General features: G+C 34.5%; 2 protein-coding genes across 2 annotated transcripts in view; one reads left to right on the top strand and one right to left on the bottom strand.

Annotated features, from left to right (window-relative positions):
• The window catches only part of LOC110373348 (ATP-binding cassette subfamily G member 4), a 55020-nt gene extending 43935 nt beyond the window's left edge, over positions 1-11085 (top strand). Inside the window, exons 5-11 of the mRNA XM_064037531.1 lie at positions 1082-1241; positions 7741-7928; positions 8266-8419; positions 8881-9049; positions 9256-9356; positions 9454-9609; positions 9805-11085. Coding sequence (XP_063893601.1) covers positions 1082-1241; positions 7741-7928; positions 8266-8419; positions 8881-9049; positions 9256-9356; positions 9454-9609; positions 9805-10194 — 1318 coding nt within the window. The 3' untranslated portion in view covers positions 10195-11085. The remainder of the gene's footprint in view (positions 1-1081; positions 1242-7740; positions 7929-8265; positions 8420-8880; positions 9050-9255; positions 9357-9453; positions 9610-9804) is intronic.
• An 89-nt stretch (positions 11086-11174) lies between these two features.
• Positions 11175-22654, bottom strand: LOC110373367 (nose resistant to fluoxetine protein 6). The gene is made up of 13 exons (XM_021330629.3): positions 22385-22654; positions 20537-20897; positions 19583-19768; positions 19312-19391; positions 16306-16508; positions 15484-15598; positions 15099-15313; positions 13709-13902; positions 13323-13458; positions 12874-13060; positions 12330-12472; positions 11896-12004; positions 11175-11441 (listed from the first exon to the last, which is right to left on the bottom strand). Exons 1-13 carry the CDS (start codon positions 22578-22580, stop codon positions 11365-11367), a joined length of 2202 nt encoding a protein of 733 aa, XP_021186304.3. The 5' UTR covers positions 22581-22654; the 3' UTR covers positions 11175-11364.

The following is a 22654-nucleotide window of genomic DNA, read 5'->3' on the forward strand; positions in this document are numbered from 1 at the left end:
TCTAATCGTTGTGTGTGATAAGAATCTAAAGACATTGCCAATCCATCTTGACCGACTATCATCAAGCCTGTAGTAGACCAATAAATTTGGTTTCAAGCTGATGAAATGAACAATCCAAAAAACTTGACAACAAGGACCCCGGTCTCCTTTGCTTTAATTATAAAATTTATGCTAACTACCAAAGAAAAGGGTCCACAAATTAATAAATTAAATTATATTTTCGGCAATCAGCGTTTAATCAAGACGAAGCTTGGTGGCTACAATTTCTTAAATTAAGTGCAAGTGACTTTGACGTTATTTGATAATTAATTGAAATCATTCTTCGTGAGATTGTCGTGAAAGCTGTTTTAAATGACATGATTATAGTGAATACAAAGTAGAAAGATGTGGAGGCTTTAAGAAAATGTTTTGGGTACTAATCAATCCTTCTAAATGTGAGAGGTAGCCTGTGCCTAGCAGTGGGAGGATAAAAAGGCTCACGCTGACATATTTGTAATAGGTGATTAGGTTACTATTTGAGTGTATGATCAAAATACAATGAGTATTTTACTATTTCATGCACAAATTCACAAGGAATTTGGAACCATAAAAATTACTTTTCTCAATCCCATTAAATGTTGTAAAGCCTTTAATTTTAACGATGTTTAACTTTATGGGATCATAACTCAATTTTATTTGTTTAGGCGAGTCAACAACCATAAAATTTAAGGGAAATAAAACATTGGTCATTTGAAAATGTAATTATAAAGCATGTAATGATGTCGTTTATCCTTATTTTACACGTTTTATGTACTCATTAAGAGAAAAACAATTGTAAAACAAAACTAAAAGCCATTTTAAATCAACATTCTTTGGGTCCATATTTCTACTAGCGGTTTGCCATTGTTCTATCCATGTTTTCCAGGTTAGGTACAAAAAATTTTACTCACGCCCTTAAAAACATAGCCTTCCTAGACTTTAGACTAATTTTGCACCAATATAGTTTCTTAGTAGTTTTGGCGTGAAAGTGCCACAAACAGACACTACTTTTTTTCAAGTCGTGTAAAATGAACATGCTGATAATAATTTCTACTGTTTACAGTGGTCTGGACATCGTTTCCATTCGTCAGCTGGTCGTCCTCCTCCGTCTCCTGTCTCGTCAGGGGAGAACCATCATATGCACCGTGCATCAACCTTCAGCGTCACTTTTCACGTTGTTCGACAAAATATTTGTACTGGCTAGAGGAATGTGCTGCTATCAGGTAAAACATTCTGTTTGATATAAAGTTTATTATTCTGTAGTGAACACAGTATTCGTGTGTCAGGATTCCATAAGGCAGGTAGGTCAGGCGCCTTATCTAAGTCAAATACGTACGATGGGCAACAGTCATCTGATTAGAGTGACTAGTGGACATACGAGGCGTTCGGGTTCCTTGAAGCAACTGTCAAAGACTGGTCTAGATTAATTGGTGATCTGAGGGCACGGCAGTGCCCCAGCCAAGACTCGAGCAAAGCGGGCACGGCCGTACCATCTTTTCTCGAAGCGTTTCGCGGCTATTTCAGACCCCTGTATCTTCCATGTGAACAAAGCTAGGAGTTTAGGTTTTCGATGACCAAGAGTAAGTATTAGAACAAGCTCAGTCCCAAAATTACAAGAAATTTGAATAAATAGTTTACGAGTTATGAGCGATCAAAGTTACACCATTTTGTCACTGACTCACTCACTGACCGATCATCAAAAGTCTAAGGTACTTCTAGCAAACTTAGAACCTTCAAATTTGGCACCAAGATAGGTTATTGGCTACATATAAAGGGAAAATTATAAAAACCTTAAAACTTAATAAAAAAATAGGAAACAAATTTATATTTGCGGTTTTTCAAGAACATTGTGTATGAATTTTGACTGCATTGATAACTTTGTTATTTATTTATGTACAAAATGTTACTATTTGTTTTATTGTTACGTAGTGTGGTATATTGTTATTATGTATTAAATATACATACATATGAATAAAAAAGCTAGGTTAAAATAAAATGAATAATGATAAAATCTTTCATATTAATGCATTGCGATAAATACTGCATGCTCGCTCGATAGATGGCGTTGTCTTGGTCTAAATCGCGCTACGGTTTTTAGTTAAAAAAAAAAAAACAAATAATTTTAATGTGATAGCATCTACCTCTGAAATAAATCTCTTTTATTCTAAAAGATATTCGATTAAAAAATTCGACAATTCCGAAATTGTTTAATTTATTTAAAAAAAAATGTTGTTTACGTGCTAATTTAGGTCTACATATTTAGTTTGTTATATATTTAGTTAGTTGCATGTAAGTTAATTTAATTTGTTATATACTTAGAGAAGAAGGAGACCTACAAAAAATAAATTAGATCCCACCAAAAACATTAAATGTAAAAAAAGCCAATCCTCTACGCAATTCCTCCACCGTAAAAAGTTTTGAGATCGCATAGAAACCAAGTCCTGTTCAACTTTATTTGTAATAATAAATCAATATTTTGTGACTATATCAATAGTTTTGTTCACATTACAATAATATTGTCTTGGCCATGAGCACAAGTTAATAGTCGCTCCCTGAAATAATGTGTAAATACCATTGAATTGATACATTCTATATGGACATGATTTTACGATTGGACTGGAATTTGAGATCACCATGGACCAAACATGCGCCATAGTAAATGTGCAGTTCATGATTTTGGATGATACTGACTGTCGGTCATTTAGTAACAATTGAAAAAACTAAAAGTATTTAATACTGTGATATTAAACTTCATGATTGACTTTCACCTCTCCAAGATATGCTGTATTATATTTGTAGTTTATTGTGCTCATGGCCAAGTCAATATTATTGTAAAGTGAACGAAACTATTGATATGGTCACAAAATATTGATTTATTATTACAAATAAAGTTGAACAGGACTTGGCTTCTATGCGATCTCAAAACTTTTTACGGTGGAGGAATTGCGTAGAGGATTGTCTTTTTTTACATTTAATGTTTTTGGTGGGATTAGTTTTTTTTTAAAGGGCGGATTCCAAAGAAATTGCCTGAGAGTGTAGCCAGTAACGTTATGACATCTCCTCTTGTCATTTTGCTATTAAAAACAGAGACACGTTCTAAAATATTCCAATTCAACTATGAAAGATGTGTGTGTTAGTTTTGAACTCGTGTAACCACATGATACAGGAAGTATTCCGCGTCCACAATAAGGCTATAAATAGCCGTACTACACAACAAAACTTGGTTTGTCTCGCAAACTAATTAACGAACTTCCTATCACGAAAGATGTCAATCAATCCAAAGTTCCCTTGAACCTAAATCAAATGGCTTAAATTCATTAAAATCGTCGCGTTTTGATTTATGTCATCAATTTAATTGGTTTGTCCTCACTTTTGAAAGAGGCTTAGATTTGACTTTTGTGATATTTTGGAAAACTTGTTGAGTCGGCTTCTGAGTGAGGGTATTGAACTTGGCCAATATTTTATGGTACCTTTTCGATGAATATCATATTTACTTTACACTTTCCGTTCCAAGGATACTATTTCCTTCATTATGTAAAAAGTAGCTTTCTCATGTTTTAAACTATCTGTTTACTGATTTCAATCGGCATTTAAAGTTTTCGCATGAAAGCTCGCTAGAAAAAGATGTACTTTTGCATTTATAATTCAGTAAAGATTTAAAATATTTTCATGTATCTTTAATATGCAATTTTCATTAAATATTTTTATGAATTTTCTGTTTCAATACATTTTTTTTTTTCAATCAATATTTCAACATCTGCCCACAGAATTTAAATAATATAAATGCACAAACTTTGATATGAATTTTATTTTCATTACAGTCATTAGGATTCCTAAGAAACCTTACTACACCTGATACCAAACCATTGAATAAATTAAAAGTCCAAGAGTTTTTTATTACAATCATTTCTATAGTTCTAATCTCTTTGCCAATTCTCTTTACCTCATTATACCAAACTTTATCTAATCCTACCTTTGATTACATAAAAGTCTGAGCATTATTTGAGATACCTTACAATTTATTCTTGAGAATTTGGAGTTTAGCCCATATGGAAGCAAACCCATTCCAAGCAGCTGGATAGACGATTGGTTTCCTTCCCTGTATACCCAAAATTTAAATAAATATTATTTTTGTGAAATCGGTTACTGTTACTTTAGTTATGAAAGTCTCAAAACCTAACTATGATATCCTTATCCTCTTACTTACTAAGTCATCATTATCATTATCCTCATGCATCACGCATTATCATCAGCATATTTTCTTCTTCCATATTCTTTTATCTGCCGTCATCACATATCGACTATTACATAAAATCGTGATACCTACATAGTCAGTCATCTCATAAAAAGTGTATCACAAAATAAAACTCTTCAAACAAAAAATGAATATCGATAAAGATATACACGAATACCGACTACCTCAAACTTAGTAAGAAGATCTTACTAAACTTAAAGAACTGATATATTCAGAAGTGGTATTTAAGAGGGAGAAACTTTCTAAGCACTTGTTACATTTTTCCTGTAAACTTTATAAGCTATTTACGAGGTAGGTACTGATTTTATATCGGCTGCCTTCCAAAGTTATGTTGTTAGGGAATCTGTGAAAATATTATAAAGCTGAAGATTTTTTTTCTTTACTACGTACCAAGCAATAGATATAAGCTGCTTTTTATCGAAACGGCTCCCACGTGACGCGAGACAAACCGGTGTAGAAAGATGATGTTTCGTTTGATTGAAGATATGCAAATAATCAACTTGTTGAACAACTTTTGTCATCAAAGATTCATCTCTTGTAGACAGAAGTATAACAACTAACTACAGTTAAACCGAGGAGTATCGTTTTGCCTAGTTGATTGGCTTGAGGGGGTAGAGATAATTATGAAAAAGAAAGACAGATTACTGGGTCTTTTTCCCGATTAAAATGGAAAAAATAGCTAGTATTTTTGTTCATTTACTTACACGTGACAAGATCTATAATGACCCATGCAAACTACTAATTATACTTTAACCATGTACTTGTTAAACCACTTGACGGTAATATGCGAAACGTATCATTAGATGTAATGGGTCAACTACTATGCTATCTGAGCCATCGAAGTTATAATCTCAAGTGTTTATTGTTTAACCAGGTGTTCCTCGCGGTTTCGCCCGCGTCTTGAGGGAACTTTCCGTGCTAGGGTAAAACGGAAGCTACACGTCCTTGCTAAGGCTCTAGTCTGTCTAGGGTACTTACTGGCGTATTTATGATATTAGTAAGAATTATGCAATTTTATATCCCTGTGTGTATTTCTAATTTGCTTAGCATTCCAAATCCCATGGTAATTAGTGTTCTATAATGAAGCTTTCACTCAAGGGAATTAGTTTACAATCTCCAATCTAAAATGTGGACAAGTATTAGTTAATGACCAATTCATGACATTAGAGGTGCTTGCATGTCATGCAGGTCTGGCTAGCATGCCTCAGAGGCTGGTTTAGTTATAGTGTCGAAGTTGGCCCTCTACCTCAAGAACGAGCCAGATCTTCAAACTTCTTCTGCCCTGCATACAAGATTTTTACATTTGATTTTGAAGATATCAAAAACAGACAAATAAAGTCAAGTAGACCAGTACATAAAGTAAAGGACCATGCCCATCTGTGCCCCAGTAACGCCCAGAGAAAGTATATTACAAGATAGCCCTATTAAATAAAAACTAGAATTATGATGATAATTAGAAGTCTTAAAAAGCACCGGTTAAAAAATAAAAAAGTCATGAATTCGTGATGATCATGAAGTTCCTAGTGAAAAACTAATAGCAATGCTGTCTATAAACGATAAAATGTATAAAAAACCACTGGGAATTTATCATGTTTAATGTCCAATATCTTTTGAATTGGTGCTTTATATAATATTAAATCTAGATATCTTACAAATATGGCTGTAAAGCTATCGTATGACATAGAACTGGAATTTGGGCATTGCATGGCGTTGCTGACTTTTGACTCCATACTAATATGGGCATGATCCTTTAGAAATTATTCAGAATTTTATAACTTTCTTTAAACTGATCGGCCTCGTTTAAGATATCTCTAAGAAGAATTCTTCAAGTTAAAAGTCTAAAGAGGTTGATAGGTTTACAGTTTACTGATCTAGAAGTTATGGGAACATGCGTTGACCTGTTTCAAGGCTTCAGGGTTTTATGGTGTGTGAAACTGTGTTCAGTTATGATACGAAAGTTACTAGGGCGATTTTTGTTACAAGCCAAGGTGTTATTTGTTTTTTTTTGTACTTGGTGAGTTATAATGATTGCTCCATAATTGAAGACAAAACATGGTAAAGTAATGTAATGTAATGTACCTAATGTATGTAAGTAATGTATATGAAAACATGTGGCTGGTTCTAAGTATGTATTTCCAGTTTGCTGTATCAGAGTCTCGTCAACATAATCTAATGCATCCTATGGTTTGTTTTTGACTATTTCTGCCTTGTCGCCTTTTATATCTTCTTTAAAAGATCTTCATTTCTAAATTACATTTTGGTATAACACCCTTTTCATATAAGGTTAAAATAGGGTAAATAAATTGCTCATACAGAAAGGTCAAGATTTCATGCAAATCCTACGACCATTATATTTACTTAGGCTACATAATGAGTTTTTGGTAAGGGTGGCGACGACATAAACTTTATAGCGAAGATACGTGTTTAACCCTAAAATGATGTCTCGATAATAGTCTGTCATAACTTCGGAGTGTTTCACTTAACCCTGCTCGTGAGTAATGGCTTAGATATAAAACGATTTTACGGGTACGACTTTAAAGTCTGTTTGATTTTGTGATTCTGTCAACGAACTTAAGTAGTTTTTAATTTTTTTTATTAAATTAAAGATGATTATGTCGAAAACGTCAATAATCTTGTCTTAAATCAAACAGCGAAAAAAATTTACCTAGGTACTTCTTCTTCTTTCGTGTCGATGACATGTCTTATAGTGAGACTACACTTTGTCAGCCCAATATGCCGCCACAGCGAGAGCACGGCCGGATGCACTCATGAGGTCCACCTAGGTACTATCGACTCATAAGTAATGTGTGATGTAAGTGTAGGAAAGCATTTTAGTTTAGATTTTATCATTCAGAATTTTACCTTTAAAGCTAAAAGCAATAATGAAGCAACATTAAGATGAGACTTCCACTTCACGACTTCACACTGCCATTAAAGGGTTAAAGTCTAGAGCTTAAAGTATTTAGTACTTCAACGAGTATTGCGCATACTTTAATGTTCATGATAGAAGTTTGATTGTGTCGTAAAAACTTACAATATTAAACAAAAGGTATGTGATTAGGTGTTAATGTCGACTCATTACGTTCTGTCTATAAATGTTCTGATTATGACTGAAAAGAGAATTATGTAAATACTCCGCTTTAAAAGACCGACAACGCACGTGATTCCTCATGTTGCGTGTGTCGATAACGGCTTACGTGTGTATCCTACCTGTTTACTTGAAATAAAGCATATATACCATCAAGTGATCCGTCTTATATCTAAAAAAAAACTTGGAGTTTGACTTCAATGAAAGATTTACAGATTTATAATTGACATTATTTTATTTAAAGATGGGCAAAACTTAATACAGCATGTATCTGTTGATGACCAAACAGATGTTCATTTACGAGTACCTTTTAAGTGTAAAATCCATATAGAATCACAACGTACCTACGTTTCATCAAAATCAACTATCATCTTTCCAGGGTGCGCCTCAACTCCTGGTGCCATACATGTCCGAAGCCGGCTACATATGCCCCAAGACCCACAACCCTGCAGACTTCGTGTTGGAAACCCTCGTCAGTGATGTAGAGGCAGCAGCTCCGTTGTCAGAACTGTGTCAGAATGGCAAGCTGTGCAGAAGACTGGATAGAATGACTACTAGAGGTGGAAGGTAAATTCATGATCCTTCTTCTTTTTAGGACATGCAAAAAAAATATATTATTAATTTATGTAGTTCCTACAGACTTTCTAGAAGTCAGAGTACTCTTTATCATCATTCTTTAGCGCTTTGAGGTTCGGGATGATCAAAACACTATTTACAGTACCTAGTACTTAAACAAGCCCAGGATTTATTATAAGACCCATTATTATTTCCAATCGAAGAATTTTTAACAATGTAACTGCAAATTAAATTCAAAAGTCTGCTTGTGATCCTGTAAATATTGAGATATTTTTTCATCCTGTTTGCATTTACGTATTATTTCATAGAGTTTTCTTTGTAATTACAGAAAGCCAGTCCTCCATTCAGACGAGTCAATACAGAGGATATTCACGGAACACGTAGCGAAAGACCAGTCGTATAAAGTGGAGTTTCCCACAACATTCTGGACACAATTCACTATTCTAAGTAACCGAATGTTCATGCAGAATCTCAGAAATACGGTAAGTTATTACAATAAAACTGATAATACACATGTATAAGTTTCTTGCTTATCTAGGATTATATCACCTGCATGGATTTGAATATAAAGTTAAATACTTCAATCGCCAAAACTAGTTGATAGTTAAGAAACTTCAGTAATAAATCAGAGCAAATCTTGATTTTGAGCAGACTTAGAATGAACAGATCTTAATCACTCTTCATGTATCGCGAGGCAATTTAATCCGAACTTTAAAGACTATTCAAAGCTCTTTCTTCTTATCAAGTGAGCTGCAGGTTTAAGCACCTAACAAGAATTATGTTAGAGTTTTCTCAAATCCGTCTGACGGCTTCTGACATGAAATTATTACGACTGCTTGGTAGCACTCGAGGAAGCCTGCCTTACGTGCCTTACGTGCTCAGCTTTTCCAAGCACTTTATCAGGCACAGCACCCTTCAAATAATTTTCCTTTTCTAATTACAGTCGTCACATTGGATCCAATTTGCTCATCATACGATATCAGCGATACTTCTTGGCAGTATATTCTTCAATGTAGGCAACAACGCTGCGATACCTGTCGTCAACTTCAAGTTCTGTATCAGTTGCCTCGTTTTCTTCATGTATACTTATACCATGATACCGGTGCTGTTGTGTAAGTATAGAATTGAACACTTTGATAAAGAATGATTTAATTGATCATGACCATCCATCCTTATATGAGTCCGAAGCAGGTATTCTATTCAAATCTTTCTCAAACACGTGAATGATTTCTTGCATAAGGTTTTCGACTTCGGAATATTAGGATCAGTCTAAATGCTTAGTAAAAACACCTATTTATTTCTATTTATTATTTTTCAGTTCCATTCCAAGTGCGTTTACTTCGGAGAGAATATTTCAACCGATGGTATAGCTTGAAAGCCTTTTACGCTGCTTTAACGCTTTCTAGCATTCCTAGTATGGTAAGTTTTTGAATCTGTTCTAAAACCTACGTTATTTGTTCAATATTAAAGAGTTCATTTGAATGGTTTGTATTTTATTCTTTTTTATTTGTTGCAGTTCATCCTCGGAGCGATATTCATGGTTATTACTTATCTAATGTCTGGTCAAATGTTGGAATGGGATCGCTTCCTACTGTTCTCGCTCAGCGGAATGCTGACAGCTATTTGTTCTGAAGGATTAGGATTAGCTGTTGGTTCTGCTTTTAGTGTTACTGTAAGTATATTTTCTTTGAACGTCGATGCTTCTTGGAGCGATAATTTTGCTATGTTTAGCATAAAATATAAAACGAATAACGATATGAATAACGAATTTCTCAGACTATGTGTCAGCATAATCAAGACCTAACCAAAGCCTATATTTACCAAAAATATTTCTATCTTACTTATATTATTTCTATCTTTGTTACAGAACGGTTCTATAGTCGCCCCAGCAGCAGCAGCACCTCTCCTCGCCCTGTCTTGCTATGGCATGGGTTTTGGTCCCTACATCGAAGGGTCCATGAGAGCTCTCATGTCAGCCTCATTCCTTCGCTACGGAGTCACTGGTTTCTCACTAGCTCTCTACAAGAACCGAAAACTGATGGAGTGCAAAGAAGATTTCTGCCTATACTCAGATCCTACAATGATATTAAGAGATTTGGGAATGGAAAGCGATAATTTTGGTGTTCAAGTCGCGGGTCTTCTAGCCTTTACTTTAATTCATAGGGTTCTAGCGTATTTGGCTTTAAGGTATCGCCTAACAGCCGAATTTTCAAATAAGTTCATGTGTTATGTAAGTAAGTTCTTGAAGCATAGATAAGGTTTTGTTAGTATTGTAGTAATTTAGATTTTTATAGCAAAATTGCGGACTATGAAATTATTTATGTTGATTTTTTAGGTGTTTTGAAAGCTACGATATCTTGCCATTATTTAGAAAAAGCGAAGCCTCTCTTGAAATTGGTTACTAATCCTTACTATTAGGTTCGAAGATACGCATCAGGCAGCGTTTAGTTATAATTTGAAGACTACTTTTGGCTACTTAATTACATACTCCTTTTATTAACTGTAGTACAATTACCGTAGAAGTTGCTAGAACTTGAGGTTTAACCTCGAAGAAGTGGTTAGCTCAAAGAAAGACTAAAGATTTTCCACTATATAGGTTATTGAACTGAGAACGTTAGGTGTACGGTGACTTATAATTTTAGTATTTTTATCGTATAAGATACAGTATTTTGTAGATAGGCAGAAGTGCAATGCTGTATTCTGATCGTTATATACATTATCTGATAGGGCATCCTGATATCATTATTATCATCATTATGAATAATCTATCATTATATGAATATTGTTGATATCTGTGATAGTTTAAAATAACTTTCATAATACTAATGGTTATTTTTATGAACATTTTTAAAAGATCTTGCCAAATGCTTGCCGATGAATTTTACACTTCCAAGGTTTTGGGTCCCATTGTTACTAAGCGGTAAAAATGTCTCCTTTGAAGACAATTCATGACATATTTAATGTTTACTTTTTGACGTTCGAATCCTTTTAACATGTTTCAAGTCTATAAAACTTCGATGAAAGTAGGTCAAAGTAGGTACATAGTTACTGAAAAATTTAAAAGGCAGCGTTACTTACCATACTATTGCATGGCAAGCTAATTAAATTATTGTAAATATATTCAACAATCATAATTTTAGATAGAATGTAGAGTAAGGTATTTTATTGTGTTTGTGGTGGGGTGATAACAATAAAGATTTTTTTTTGATAGAACAGTATTTTTATTAATTTAATAAGTACCTACCTAGTGCACACTTTAGTTGCTACCTTAATAATTTATTACAATTGAGAAACTTATTATTTACCTACTTACATTAAACTTAATTTCTATCTATATCTGTTCCTACCTATTATTATGTCAAAAAATTAAGTCTTTGTTGTTCAAAATAGAGAAAATTATTATAACACCTACGTATTAAGTGAAATTCTAAATATATGTATTCTTGGCTTCCAACGGTTCTGCAGGTTCCTCCGCTACCGCTACTTTGGCCGGTCTTTTTGGTCCTGAAAGTCGAAATCAAAAATCAAAATCAATTTTTTTTATCCGGGTGCGCAAAGAAGTTGCCAGATGATACGAGTGAAGCCGTTGGCGAGAGCTACCCTTGTTATTTTGAAAAACAATGAAACCCTAGTTTTCACACCAAAATCTAACAGCTGAGTTTATACGAGTATCTTTAAAAAATAACATCACGTACCAAATCCGTACATGTGGCAGTGGTGATAAAAATGCTTGCATTTCCATAAAACAAAAAGTCTCACTATTGTAACCTCTTCCACAACCAAAACTACTTTCGTTCATTTCCAAATTAATTTTATAACGCATAGATACTTGAAGATATAGAATCAAGAATGTGCCTATATCCTGAATTAATCTGAGACGATCATCTCTTGTAGTCAGATCAAGTCTTCAGTATATAATAGGTAAGTAGGTATAAGAAACTTTTTAGTTGAAACTCACCTCCTCCCATAAAATGTTTGATGAGCACTGAGCACGGCGCATCAATGAGAATAGTAATTAAATAAGCAACTATCACTGCCAGCGAGAAGTCAGCCAGGAATTGGAATAACTGAAATAAATAATTAATTTAAAAATAGATTTGGGCACATCATACTCGAAGATATGGAAATTTAAAACAGCGACATCTATCGTTATGCATGTGAACTAAGTTACTTCAATACGAACAACGCTGGGGCTCACTCATTAGATGAGCTAAGACACAAATTTGTTAGTTCCATGCAGTTTGTTCTAGATGGCGCTTTACTCTACATTTGATTTGTATGGTTGTAACCATGGAGAACAAAATTAGTAGTAGGTACACAAAAAAAGAATATACCTATGTGTCTGTCTATATGTATCTATACGTAGGTACGTAACAAAAATCTGGTGCTTACCGAGAATCGTACGTCGAAGTAGATAGGAACTATCGGCATGGCGTTGATGATGAACTGCATTGGGTAGTGAACCAAATACATGGCATAGGAGAGCCGACTCAACACCTTCCATGCTCGGTGAGATAGGATCCAGTTGACAGGGCCTGGAAACAAAAACAGACATGAATTACATAGAAAACGGGGCTAATGCAGACTATTGCCCAGAAAGTGTGTTTTACGGATTTTTCCTAATCAATTCAATGGAAATTATTTTATTACAGAGTTTTAGTACATCAAAAAACCCAAAAGTAATGGTTAAAATATGCTTATATTCCCAATGAGTAATTTCCACGGAGGATAAAAGTTTGTCCTCCGTGGTAAATTCGAATTGATTATCAAACATGAACATTTCAAAAACTAACTTTATTTCTACAGTCACAAACATTAATGATAAAGGCACTTCTATATGTTTAAAATTGTCATTGTTTAAATATTCAATGAATAGTGGCAAGTGGCACAAACATTAATGTACGTTTGGGCTACGTTAAAAGTCTATTTCACTTACCACCGTATCCATGAACACAAGCGAAGATCATCCATCCAACGAACATAGCCCACGCTGGTCTCATGAAGGAATTAATCATGTTATCAGCGAACTGGTTGTCCCAGTCCAATTGCATGATAGGGTAGGACGAGTATATGATGAGGAGAGCTATGACTATGGCACAAACCCATAGGATCGTGGCTGGTATCTGGAAAAGAGAGATAATAATGATTTTTATATCCAAAATGTTGGTGAATGAAAAAAAGAGGTTAGATTCTGGTTACAGTAAATATTTTTCATGATTGTAAGCATACTACGGAATAAAGAGAAAAAAGACTTTATTTTCGAAAACATAAAAATTTAAGTGGAAAAACTTTAACAACAATGTGTATTTTCTTACAAGAAATGCTAGAAGATGTGTTTATTGAAAATATGGAGAACAGGTATGTATGTACAAGTAGAATACTTACAAAATTAATTTTAACTTTTCTATCGCGATTTAGATGTAGAATGTAGCCAAATATTAATCCAACGAAGAAGGGCGAGGCTCTAGTCAGCGTGTTCACATAGTAGTTGGTAAGATAATCTGCGGAATCTTGTGGGCGTCTAAAATAAGGAAAAAAAAACATTATGATTATATTAATTGTCATACTTATTTTAAATGAATGGAGCCAAAATAATCTCCTCAAATTACAAACAAAAATATTAAAGATTCAAAGGTTGACTTTGATCCATGACTATCGCAGAAGTCCAAAGTATTAGATAAATAAGTATTAGCAATATATCCTGGTACACAGTCAACTTATCAATATATCTATCATATCCGGATCAACAGTCACAAAAACTTAATACTTACGAAGGTATGACTGGACCTGCAGGAAAGTTCCTAATAAAGTTATAAGTAGTTGCAGCGGCGAGAACAGATATAAGAGCTCCAACAAGCGCTGACCAAGCCAGTTTCTTTCTGCCAGTTAGCACCCAAACCAGGACTAGAGGTGATAGAATATGCAGTTGCACGTCTATTGCGAGATACCAGGAGTGGGCGAGACACTAGAAGAAAAACAAATGTTGATTTAATGTCAGCAAAAGTATTTTATGCAATAAAAGCAGTAGATATTATTTGGTTGCTTTCGCAGGCTCATCGGACCATCACGTTTATTTAAGAAGTTATATAATAAAATGCGCCTTTAATGTCTAATTTTAAGTGTGTGTATGCGTCTTTTATTGCGCAATAAAATGTATTTTCTTATAGCTATTTGTGTAGTCGAGTCTATACTAATTTAATGATATTAGGGGTTAAAGTATGAAATTGCCGTTTTATTCTAGTAGGTTTTTGAATTGCCATAGAGTCTTCATGGTTTGAGGTTTTCGAATGAAACTTTTTTCACGTGGTTTCTGTGATGTTCTTCTTTTAAAAAATGTGAAACATTTGATTATCGATGTTCAATTGTTTTTGTTATTCAACTTAAACAAGAAAGATGGACACTGCGAAAATTTGAGTAATTTTTGAATATGAGTTCCGACGCGGAAGTAAACGGCAGAAACAGCCCGCAATATCAATGCTGCATTTGAAGAGGTGTCTGCTAATGAACGCACCGTGCGATTTTGGATTAAACGCTTTCGTGGTGGAAACTTCGACTTGAAGAACGAGCCATGAAAAAGACCGCCTGACAGGTGATTAACGAGAAATTAAGAGAGACGGCGAACGCCGATCCTAGTCAAACTACCCAGATACCCAGCCGAAGACGAATAATGTTGAAAAAATTAGCAGTAAAACAGCCACGACTCATGAATCGACCTTCACCGTTATTGCTCCATGACAACGCGAGGCCTCATACAGCAAAAGAAACCGTTTTAACTCTTCAGGAACTGCAGTTGGAAACTATTCGTCTTCCTCCATATTCGCCAGACCTTGCTCTAACGGACGACCATTTTTTTTTGTGATTTGGACAATTATCTGCGTCACAAGAAGTTTCTTCCCAGGAGGCAGATCAAAATTCTTTCACACAGTTTGTGCAGTCTAGATCCTCAGAGTTCTATCGTAACGGCATAAATGACCTTCTTATTAGATGGCCGCAATGTATAGATAATAATGGCAACTATTTTGATTAAATAAGTTTGTTAAAAATTAAAAAAAATTACAATTTAGATTTTCAGTACAAATCGGCAATTTCATACTTTAACCCCTATTACTTTGCAAAATGCCTCATTAAATTATGTTTTATGTTAAAACGAACAACACTTACCATATGCGACGGATTAACGAAATTCTGGATATGCAGTAGAGTAGACCACCAATATACCCTGCATCTATGCGTATGAGTCATTTCCACTTCCCAGAACGGACCATCAGCCACACGATTGAATATTGAGATTTGGAGGAGAATCACTGCGGCCAATGCAGGGAACATCCGAAGGAGACGGTTGAGGTAGAATAGATGAAGACTTTTGACTAATTTCACTAAAAAAAGAAAAAGTATTTGAAACACATTGTCAAAAGGCAACAATTAAGTACCTAAATGCAAGAAATAACCCATTGACCAAGATGTGAAGACATTCTAATCCTTTAAAAAATTGGCCAATCTCTTCTTCGCGTCAAGTAAAGTTGAAGTAAAATCAAGATATAGTTACTGCTTGTTAGCTTTCCGGCAGTGGTGTAAACCAATAGAAGACCACTGAGCATGAAAAATGTGTCTACTGTGATAGGTGCTGCTGTGATCCAGATGGAATCAAGCGACGTCATCCACTAAAAAGAAATAAAATAAGTTCATTCATAAAAGCATACACTATAAAATGTACAGACAAGTAATAAATGACTATGGTTATCACGTAGCTTTTCGGCTTTAGCTTCTTTTCAATTGAAGTGGGTACAAAATAGGTAGTAAAATGACATCATCAAGGTAATACAAATAAAGAAAGATACTAATCAGACAACTCAAAATTCGCTCATAAGTTATGACTTTGATAAGTAAAACGCAATACATCAGGTATGCAAAACGTATCGCTAAGGTAAATAAAATTCGCAGTAAATTGATGAAGTCAGTTTCTCCTCATGATATAATACTTTATCAACCGATTAATGATATCAAACTAGATTAGGGCTTAAAGCATTATGATAATTCGACAGTTGACAAAAGACTCTGAACAATGAATACAATTTCCGCAATAAAACTGAATTAATTTAAAGCCTGTTGGATTGAGGTATCTGTCTCAATGGAGATTACACATCCAAATGCCTAATGATCGAAAATCAATTTTATTTCAACCAGTTAAAATTCATTTTACATTGAATAAAAATTTTGCAAGACCATGACTCATTCATTGACATGGTTTACTTATCCATTTATTAACATTTTCATTCAAAAACATACATTGATGTCTGTCACAAAAAATATTCAACGGTAGGTGTAACAATATATACAAAGCAAAATTTTTTAGATTCAAAATACTTACAGCCAGAGCATCAGCAGGATTAGCCATTATCATACTGGAAGTTTGAGTAACGAACGTATGGCCGATGATGACCCAAACCATAGCAAAAGTCCTGATACCGTCCAGACATTCTAAAGCACCAGGGACCGGTTTGTAAGTGACCAGACGATGAGTATTGGTGTAAGCAGAAAAGGCTAAGAGCAACTTGTTTAACTGCTTAGGATCTGTGAAAGAAATCATCAAGGATTTAAAATCTGCTCATGATGAGGACGACCTTAAACCTTACTTTGAAGAAAAAGACACATTTTTGTTAAATTCTGTTTAGATATTGAAGGCATTCGGAAATTGATAAAGAATCCACTGATGTGACTATTTAACTGACTAATCAATGACTGCTAAGCCATTCATTTTACTAAGCTCTTTATTTTATCATAGTGATTATAAATTATATGAAGTAGTGTCGTGTGAATATGATGCTTGCAGTAGGCAAGACCGTCTAAATGAAAAATATGATAATGATTATTTCATCGTGTAATAAAATTCTCATATCAACAATCAACGATATGATAGATACAAATAAAATACGAAAGTTACGAAGTTAATTGTTCCAACTGATATGACCTCCGGAAACAATAAATGTCCAAGAGTGATACCAAAAAGCAATTGGCTGTAGCTTATAATGATAGCAGAGATACAAAATTATCTAAATTCACGTCCAAAATCTCTTTTGCGTATGATTAATTATTTCATGAAGGCAGGCGAGCCACTCTAGTGCATGTAAATTGTAAAGTCATAAACACATTGTCTTTGTATGCGTGAGCTCGGGAGCGTAGTATTCGATTCACTGAGTCATACTTGTAGAGAATGGACATAGGTATGGCTCACTCATTTACGTGGAATAAAGTATACCTATAACTCAGTATCTTAATTCAAAGTACAAGGACCCTTAAGGGCATAGTCTTTTTAATAGTCACGATGATTTGATGATGCTTATTTTTGCTCCGATATGTAAAAACCCAGATTACTGCTCAGATTTATTACGACAATAATCAGTAAAGAATCAATAACAATTTGTAGGGAAAACAAATCCGATAAAGTTGTAAAAAATAGACGTAATTAATAAATAGCTGATAGTGTTATAGATTAGGATAATCATAGGTACATAGCTAATTGAGCTAGATAGGGACGAACATATTTCTGATAGAAACTTCAATTTTATAATTGTAGATCCGGCGTCACAGGGAGAGAAAGGGACTATGGTTTAGTGTTCCTACCCTTTTTTTGTCAGGGGGAAAATCCTCATGGACTTCCCTCCACCTGGGGTCGGTGGAGGGGGTGTGCCGGACTCTTACCGGCTAAAAACCCACCCAGTGTTGCCTTCTATTACCTATTGTCGAGGGCACGGGTATCGCCAAAGCATTCTTCCGCACCCCCGACAGGTATTGGCCCGCCAGATGTTCAAAGGCGGGCCCCGTCAACCTCTGTGGCCGTCACCCAGCGGCCACAGCAAACTCTACTAAGAGAGGTGCACGCAACACAACGCCACCGTCTCGAGGCCTGTTTCTGATCGGACGACAGACGCCCCTAGTCTGTCGCCCGCAGGCCGCGCCCTATGGTGGCCGGAGATCAGCCACCCTGCGACGCCCACCACGTCTGCTGCGGGCGGGGAGAGAGGAAGCAGTTTCTCTCTCCAGTGTTCCTACCCTTCCTTAGCGTATATTATCCTCCATTCTGTTATAATTGAATATTTTTAAAGTATCCCTTCTTAAGTAAACAGCTTAACAGGTTTAACATCACCAGTTGATACAAGTTTTAGAAAATTACAGATCGCTAAAATTTAGTCCATATTATTTCTGTGACAGTTCGTTCTAGATATCTAAAAGGGATTCGTGGTTTATATAGTCGTATCTTTAGAATTAGTATTTATTGCAAAGCATACAGTATGTTATTACAAGATTTATACCACAGTGCCTTCAGTCATGGGATGACCATCATCAAGCATCTGTAACAGAACACTGTCGAATGTATTCTAAGTAGTGGGTACTTAGAAAATATTCGGCAGTGTTGATTAATTGTTTGTGTTTGTTATAAAATGTGTAACGTAACGTTTACCTATGTATAATTTATTGTGTGAGACGAATAGAATTGTGAAGTATCACATACAAACCTGAGAGGTTTAAGTGATGCTGAATCAGTGAAAAAAAATGTAAACATTATTTTTGATAATTAAATAAAAAAAGCAATCTTTATCATTAGAGATGTCTCTCTACAACTTAAGATTCAATCGGTTTCTTTAAATTTCTATTGAGCATTTTCTTCGACTATAAGATGACATTGACTATCATTCCATTAACATTATCAAAAGTAACACCATACAGGTGTCGATCACGATATCGCGTGCAATTTTTCACGTGTCTAACAGGTGCCAAGTCTTAATACTGATTAGGAAATTCTCAGACAAGCCTTAATAGGATATGGCTGAGTGTTTAATCCATTTTTATAACTGGTTAATTCTTTTACAGTATACGTGACTACTGAATTTTGTCTGAAGATATGAGCCCAACATTCAACTAGGGAAGTTGTATGCTTGGAAGCAAATTTTTCGGATATGCCTACGATAGTATCTGTAAGCATTTTGGAAAAACCCATTTGGATATTGACTGATAGCAATTAGCACGTTTCAACGTGCTGATTTCTATTTTGGTACGATTTTGCAAAGATTGATGGAATTCAGCTTATCTATCTTGGAGGATTATTATTGTTAACGATATAAATATTTTTAGCCATGATTTGATAGGGATAGCATTGCAAATACATTTTTGACATATCTAAGTTCTTTCTGAAAATGTTGTAAGTTGATATGAGGCAAGCATGTTAACCATGATACATACATTTTATGTAACCAAATGAGTTTATAATCTCTATGACTAATAGACTATACTACCGATTGAGTTTAATCTGATAAATAAACCTCACTTAGAAGTATCAATTTTGCAGAATCACAAAACAATATAATTAATTTATTACCTTTCTCAAGATAAATGGTGCTACGAATGTCGTACGCTGTGCTCAAAGCGACGAGTATGATGAAGATTCCAAATATTGAACTGAAAGTAAAAAGTTCAATTATTTTTTGTGATAAACATGCAAATATATTATGAAAGGCATTTGACGAAATCATACTAGAAATGGCATCGAAGGAAACGAAATTGTGTTTGGCAATTTTGGGTCCAAATTTTTGCTCTCAGTAATTTCTTGAAATATAACAATTTTTAGAACATGTATTATTTATACTTACAAAGCAACGTATTCTCCAGGCACCCAAAGTTTATCACTAGGCAGACGATAATAAGATTCCTTGAAGTCAATAGCTAGGGGTTCTGTAGTATTGAGTAAAACCTTCAATCCCGTGTCCGCGGTACATGCTCTGGGCAAGCAAAGACCGAGTTGGAAGGTTAAGCTGGCGAGAGCAGAACCAGGATTTCTGCAAAGGAAAAGGCTTGTTATACAAACTATTAAGGGAATAAACTTTTTAAACGTTCAAATGTAGTTGATAGCTTCTTTTATGTAAAGTTCACAATAGAAGAAATTATTACACCAACACCTGTCTAGATGGATTCCAATATTGCTTAACACATAAACTAAGGAACTAAGGAAAGCAACTAAAGAGGCAGCCTCAAAGATGGTCTCAACAGACACCTTAAAAACCATAATATGACTGGACATACCATAGTTATATGAAAAACATGGAGTTGGTTTCGTATTCCCACTTAACCAAAGCTTCGTGGCAACGAGCCGTTTTTACAAAAATGCAAGTAATACCGACACAGCAGTTCAAAGAAACTATCTAATAATTTGTTACCTATAGTTAAAACATTATGATAATCACACTAAATTAAACAAATTTCAAGTGGACTTTGATCAGATCAAAAGAATTGATTAGTTGTGAACAACAAAATTTCGTTAGTTTCTGAATAAAGATGATTCACAAACGTGTAGATCAACAGGATAATGTTTTGTATCAAGTAATAAGTAATTAAATCAATTAAATCTTTTAGATATTGTAGAATTATATCGAGTATTTTGATGTCAATAAATGATTACTGTAGGAACTTTTTGATTGTGAAATTCGCCAATCTCCAGCTCTATATGGTCAAATATGGTTTAACGTTTTCTTGTTGCTTTCCTTAATTATTTTACATGAAACTCATTCAAATACTTTGATGAAAATAATATGTATTTTGTTAATTACCCTGTGTCATCTTTAGCTGCTCCATTGAATCTTTCAAAGCCTGATGTTGCTAAATGATACATCCTCGAACGTTCTGCAGCATATTTTAGCTTTGCCATCCTTGGGTGTCTTTCAGGCAAAGTCAGGTCAGGCCAGTCTTCAGGCCATGTTATATCAGGCCATTCATCAGGCCACGTAATGTTAGGCCTGTCAGGTAGTGTGGGCCAGTTTTGGTTTAATGGCAAATTTATCATACAGTATTTGCCTTCAACAACTGAGCCTGGTATCTCCTGATTTATGCGTAAGCATTGATGGTAGTTTCCAAAGTCCCTTACATTGCCAGTCAGTATGCCTCTTGGTGTTCGAAAACTTGCGTCGAAAACTGTGAAAAGAATATTATTTTTACTACAAATAATCCTTAACTTGCTTACAAAAACAGGTCTAAGTGCAAACAGTGAACAAGTCGATGGCAATCAACGGGAGATATCATAAAAATGTTCTGCTCGCGATCCTACACGTGCTAACTTGTTTAGTATTAGCTGATCTAAGATAGAAATCGGCATTAAATATCAGCTACCTTTTGAACATTGGAATACTTGAGCCTTGTTGAAATTATATCTAAATCTTGTAGGATCAGAAACTGACACTGGGTGCAGTATTGAAACAACACGTGTTTGTACGATTTAAATTGTTTACAAAAACGTGTATATTTAAGTATGATTAATTAGTTTATATACTTTTGTAAGGATAATGATATAAATTCTAGCGTTCTGTTTTTAATCCGTGGGATTACACAGCGGTCATAATAGATTTAGTAAATTAATATCTGACATAGCGAAGGTACAATAGATTCAGTAGCCTGGTGATAAGTTTAACAATGGAGAATTAGAACTTTTCGTAAAGATGAAAAAGGGTCACAGACGACTTCTACTTTTTATTGTTTTTCTCAATACGACAATGACATCTACTGTAATCAAATTAACCTAATTATACAGAAAAAATGTAAACGTCGACCTAATCATTAATCTTTTTGAACACAGCCTTGATTAGAATGAGGATAAATTCGTATCAGAAATATTATAATTTGGGTTAATCCAAAATGACACTAATTAATCATGGTACTGATTTTCCTCAAAGGCTGCTTCAAACTACTATTTATTAAAAATAACAAGAACCTTGTTATTTTTGAAAAAGGAAATATTTTATCAATACTATACGTAATAAACAATACCAAATTATAATGAAGGGTAGTAAATAGACCGATACTGAAAGCAAGTTTTGCAATTAATCAAAGGCTAAATGTAATACAATAGAATGAAGACTCTTCGATCTCGAATAGAGTGAAGAGAAATATGGCTCGGAATGAAAAGCACCCAGTGAAATCCTTCCACCTCTGACTGGACCCTCACCATTTGCCAAAAATACATAATAGACTGCGCAAATGCTTATGCACTATAAATGTGCAGCTAATTTATCTTCTCAAACTAAATTTTTTATAGGCCTATGAAAGCTCTTTCGAAACGTCAAAGTTAGGCGCACGGTTCCAAAGAGTTGATCTCATGGAGAAGAACCGGCAAGAAACTCTACGGACACTCTTTTTAAAAGAAAAAAAAATAAATTACATATTTTATACAGTTTTCTATCTATTCCTGAGAATGTTATACAAACCAAATAGAACTTAAAAATGTATTAATAAATTATACAAAATAATTTTAGTGCAATCGTTACTCATTTCATCTGCCTTCTGTTTTACTCTCTTCTTCATCTCGAGAAAGGCAGCCGAATGAGGTCAATAGCTCAATAGGTCAATAGCCGTATGAGGTCAATACATTATTACTTAAATAAAAAATGTAAATATAATGTACTTACATTCAAATAAAATTTGCGGTTCATTTTCCTGGATATATCTTAATTGTTGCTCACACAATTCAGGATCTAACACAGATTTATAGAGATTCAGATCAAAAGCGTTTTTATGGTCGGGTACGACCATATCAAAATGGGCACGAACGATATTCCCATTGTTGAATATTGTTATTAACAATAATAAATATATCGACTTCATATTTGAATGTGTTACATAGTACGTTAACCTAACTGGAACTGATGACTGCGTGTTCCGTAATGAGCAATTAATAT

This window comes from Helicoverpa armigera, chromosome 13 (genome assembly GCF_030705265.1).
Source record: "Helicoverpa armigera isolate CAAS_96S chromosome 13, ASM3070526v1, whole genome shotgun sequence".
Taxonomy (NCBI): Eukaryota; Metazoa; Arthropoda; class Insecta; order Lepidoptera; family Noctuidae; genus Helicoverpa; species Helicoverpa armigera.